Here is a 4,461-nt window from a genome sequence, read left to right as displayed (position 1 = left end):
AGAACCAGCTTTCTCAGCCAGTCTTCATTGAAAAGGTGCCCCAGCCCCTCTGTCATGTTTTTGGCCTCTTCTAGACTCCTTTGAATACTTCCATGTCCTTCTTGAGTTCGGGGCCCCAGAGCTGAATGCAGTAATCCAGGAGGGGTCTCCCGAGAGTGGAGTGGAAGGACAGAATCACCTCTCTCAAGCTTTGGGCCAAACTTCTTTGATGCAGCCCAGAATACAGCTGGCTTTCTGGGCTGCAAACTCACATTGCCGGCACAGGTTGAGCTTCTCATCCACCAACACCCCAGGTCCTTCTCCTCAGAGCTGCTCTCTACCTATTCTCCCCCCAGCCGGTAGTTGTGCTTGCGATTGCCCAAATCCAGTTGCAAGACCTTGCACTTGGCCTTTGGGAACCTCATGAGGTTCTCACAGGAAAATCTCTCAAGCCTGTCCAGGTCCAACTGCATATCATCCCCTCCCTCCAGTGTATCGACTGCACCACCCAGCTTGGTGCCATCAGCATACTCGCTCAGATTGCACTCAATCACACTGTCCGTGTCACTGACAAAGTGTTAAAACAGTGCTGGTCCCAATACTGGCCCCTGAGGAACACCACTCTTTACTGACCTCCACTTGGACATTGAGCTGTAGACTCCAGCTCCTTGAGGGTGACCATCCAGCCACTTCCTTACCCACCAGGTGATCCATCCATCACATGCATGTCTCTCCAATTGAGAGACAAGGATATGGTGTGGGACAGCGTCAAATGATTTGCACAAGTCAAGGTTCATGACGTGAGTTGCTCTTCCCCTCTCCACCAACGCTGTAAGCCCATCGTAGAAAGCCAGCAGATTTGTCAGGCACGATCTAGTGAAGCCACGTTGGCTGTCACCAAGAGCCTCCAGTTTGCTGTCGCCACCAGTCCAGAAGGCAGGGTAGCGTGATATGTCAGAGAGAGGCATTTGCAATGAACGTGTGCAAGGAGGGTGACAGAAATCTCATGAGAACACTGGGGGTAATTACTGGAGTTCTGCACAGAGAAATGTCAGGGCTCTGTGAGGTGCCCACATCTGAGCTGGCCTCACGGACTGCTCATACACACTGGGCTCTTCAGAGACACGAGTCCCTGCCTTGCACACACACAGGCAGTGCACTGCACACTTGCAGGGTCCCTCTGGCTCCTGCAGCCGCTGCCAGAGGATGGGAGACGCCTCAGCCCTGCGGTGCATCGCCCTGCTCTGCCCTCCGCTGAGATGCCACAAGGCACGAGGAATGGGCACAGGGACCTCGGAGGTGCAAGGAAGCACATCTCAGAGCTGCATTCAGGTCTTGCACTTTGGACTAGATGATCTCTGAAGGTGTATTCCACCTGGACTGTTCTGTGCTATTCAGGCAGATGCCCCATGGTTGTTACTCTCAGGATGAAGGGACCTGAAGACACTCTGCCCCACTGGTCTTCATGACACCCGTAGGGATAGCTGATGGCCTTTGTGCTTGCTCTTGTTCCTCTCTCCATGTGCGTACGATGTGCCTGCAGGTAGCAGCAGCAGCAAAGGGTTTCTGCTCCCATGTCTTCCCTGCACCTGGACAGGCCCTGCTCTTCTCCCAGCACATCCTGTGTCCCAGGGAGCATCTGGGACTCTCTTTGAGCACATTCTGATCGGATGGCAACTCCAAAAGATGACGTGAGCCTTCAGGCACGGCCCTTTTAGGAGGGAAATGCTGTTCTGGAGGCCAGCTGTGTCACTCAAGTGCCCACTGCCTGTCCCTGCCCGCGGTCCCAGCATGGCCACACAGCAGCACTGGCACCAAGCTGCAGGAGCAGCCAGGCCTTACACCGCCAGCAGGGCTCAGCAGGAAAGGGTGGCAGTGGCAGGAGAGCAGCTCTGCATGGACCCAGCGCTGGTGCTGCCAGGCTGGACTGCTGGGCCACGACTCTTTTCACCCCTACCTCTGCACACAGGCACTGTCCCTGCAGCTACACAAAAGGCCTCAGAGGAAGGATATAAGAAACAATGTTACTTTATTTGGTTTAAATGGAAAACCAAAATGAAGAATATTATTTCTAAGTGAACAAAATTACTCAGAATATTAGTGGAAAGTACCAGCAACAGCAGAAAAAAGACAGGCATGACCTATTGTGAGTAACGTTTTCAGGTGTTCTCAGAAGAAGAGAGGCAAGAATGTTTATTGGTTATGAAACACACCTGGTCATCAGTTTCCATATGGCATTCTTGAGCTCCTGGTTCCTCATGCTGTAGATGAGGGGGTTCACTGCTGGAGGCACCACTGCATACAGGACTGCCAGCACCAGGTCCAGGGAAGGGGAGGATATGGAGGGGGGCTTCAGGTGGGCAAACATGATGGTGCTCATAAAGAGGGAGACCACAGCCAGGTGAGGGAGGCACGTGGAAAAGGCTTTGTGCCGTCCCTGCTGCGAGGGGATCCTCAGCACGGCCCTGAAGATCTGCACATAGGACAGAGCAATGAAAACGAAACAACTCCCAAATAGAAAAGCACTAACCACAAGAACTTGAACTTCCCTTAGGTAGGAGTCTGAGCAGGAGAGCTTGAGGATCTGGGGGATTTCACAGAAGAACTGGTTGAGGGAATTGCCACAGCAGAGAGGCAGTGAAAATGTATTGGCAGTGTGCAGCACAGCGTGGAGAAAGCCACTGCCCCAGGCAGCTGCTGCCATGGTGGCACAGGCTCTGGTGCCCAGGAGGGTCCCGTAGTGCAGGGGCTGGCAGATGGCGATGTAGCGGTCGTAGGCCATGATGGTGAGAAGAGATAATTCTGCTGGAATCAAAAAGACTAGCAAAAAGAATTGTGCAGCACATCCTGGGTAGGAAATGGCCCTGGTGTTCCAGAGGAAATTGGCCATGGCTTTGGGGACAGAAGTGCAGATGGAGCCCAGGTCAAGGAGGGCGAGGTTGAGGAGGAAGAAGTACATGGGGGTGTGGAGGCGGTGGTCGCAGGCTATGGCAGGGATGATGACCCCGTTGCCCAGGAGTGCAGCCAGGTAGATGCCCAGGAAGAGCGCGAAGTGCAGGAGCTGCAGCTCGCGCATGTCTACGAATGCCAGGAGGAGGAACTCGGTGATGGAACTGCTGTTACACATCTATTGCCTCTGAGCAATGCAGCCTGTCCAAACGAAGCAAAGATTTTAGGACTTTTCTGACGAAATTCCATTGCATGTCTCAACATGCACCACACAGACAACATACTGCCTTATTCATTTCAGGTAGATCTTTCTGCCGCTCCTTGTCTTTTCTCTGGTTGGTGCTCTGAGGGTGCCACAAGAAGCAGGGGGCTGTGCTGTGGGCTGTGCAGCAGTCAGTCCTGGTCTGCAGCAGCAGGTAAAAGGGAACCCGGAGTGATCTGAGAAGTCCACAGGCCAGGGACATGTCCCTGCTGCAGGACGTGAGGAGAAGGTCAAATACTTCCCTAAGAAACAACAAAGGTGATGTCGGTACCGTCTGTATGCAGAGGTTTGTGAGGTGCCTCAGAGCAGCAGCAATGCTCAAGGAGCCTTAGTCTCTAGTACAGATGTTCCTACTCCATTACCACCCTTCTGCCTCAGCACATGGGCAGGAAAACGAAGCAGATTCTAAAAGTGCCCTGCATTCAGGTAGCTCTTGGCGGGCAGTTCTGCTGTGCAGTGCCCTGGGGAGGTGTGGGGCTGTGAGCAGCCTGCCCCAGGCAGCAGGCTCTGGGCAGCAGCAGGACCCTGCCCTGCCGTGCCGTGCCGTGCCATGCCGGGGGGGCTCCTTCTCCCTCTGCCAGCTCTCCCCTGCCTTTCTATGCCAGGCTGCCCTGAACCTCTCTCCCCCTCCTCTCCTCTCCCCATGCCAGCTGCACGCAGTGCCCCCAGCCCTGCTGCGCCTGGCACAGGAGCTGCTCGTGGGTGGCTGAAGCAGCTTCTCAAGTAGTCCAAGTCTGATGCAAACTGCAAAGCCTCTCCCAGTGTTAACGGTGCCACTGAGGGACATTACTGACAAAGCCTCCCCATGGACTTGTTAGAGCAGAAAAGTGCAGGCAGTAATGATGGGGAGACCAAGGCCCAGGAAAGGTGGCCCTGGTGCTGAGGAAACCTTGATGTGTCCCATGAAGTCCAACAGTCGGGCCCCGACCCCAGCCTCTGGGAAGGGAAATCCTGTCCCTCCAGCGCGGTTTAGGGCTCTTTCTGGGTCAGTGCACAGTGGGTAAGGGCAGTGCCAAGTACAAGGCTACAGGAGGACATCTCCTAGGCTCCTGGAGGGGGAGGAGGAGGCATTGAGACCCTAATGCTGTAAGGATGAGGTATCTCCTCATAGGCCTCACTGACAAGAGCCAGAGCCCAGCAGACAAAGCTGTTGGCTCTGTCGGGGGCTTTCATCTTCCAAAGGATCCTTAACAATAACCATCACAGGCCGTCCTATGCTGTCTCATGTCAGCACCTGTTTCCCTGCAAGACTTACATATCCACCTTGCTTC

The 4,461-nt window shown here is 54.4% G+C and overlaps 1 protein-coding gene across 1 annotated transcript; it reads right to left on the bottom strand.

Annotated features, from left to right (window-relative positions):
* Positions 1-320: 320 nt before the first annotated feature.
* LOC136787346 (olfactory receptor 14C36-like) lies at positions 321-3,055 on the bottom strand. The gene is made up of 2 exons (XM_066984526.1): positions 2,193-3,055; positions 321-546 (listed from the first exon to the last, which is right to left on the bottom strand). The coding sequence occupies exons 1-2, from the start codon at positions 3,053-3,055 to the stop codon at positions 321-323; spliced, it is 1,089 nt and encodes a 362-aa protein (XP_066840627.1).
* Between the last annotated feature and the right edge of the window lie 1,406 nt (positions 3,056-4,461).

The sequence above is a fragment of the Anser cygnoides genome, chromosome 29, assembly GCF_040182565.1.
Source record: "Anser cygnoides isolate HZ-2024a breed goose chromosome 29, Taihu_goose_T2T_genome, whole genome shotgun sequence".
Taxonomy (NCBI): domain Eukaryota; kingdom Metazoa; phylum Chordata; class Aves; order Anseriformes; family Anatidae; genus Anser; species Anser cygnoides.
The sequence above is the reverse complement of the archived record's forward strand: the minus strand, read 5'-3'. Positions and strand labels throughout refer to the sequence as shown.

Bases quoted from the DNA above. Each gene is read 5' to 3' on its own strand.
- LOC136787346 (XM_066984526.1), bottom strand. From the start codon at position 3,055: ATGCGCGAGCTGCAGCTCCTGCACTTCGCGCTCTTCCTGGGCATCTAC. The intron at 547-2,192 runs GTGTGTTTCATA...ACACTTTGTCAG, and splicing joins ATATGGAAACTGATGACCAG to TGACACGGACAGTGTGATTG.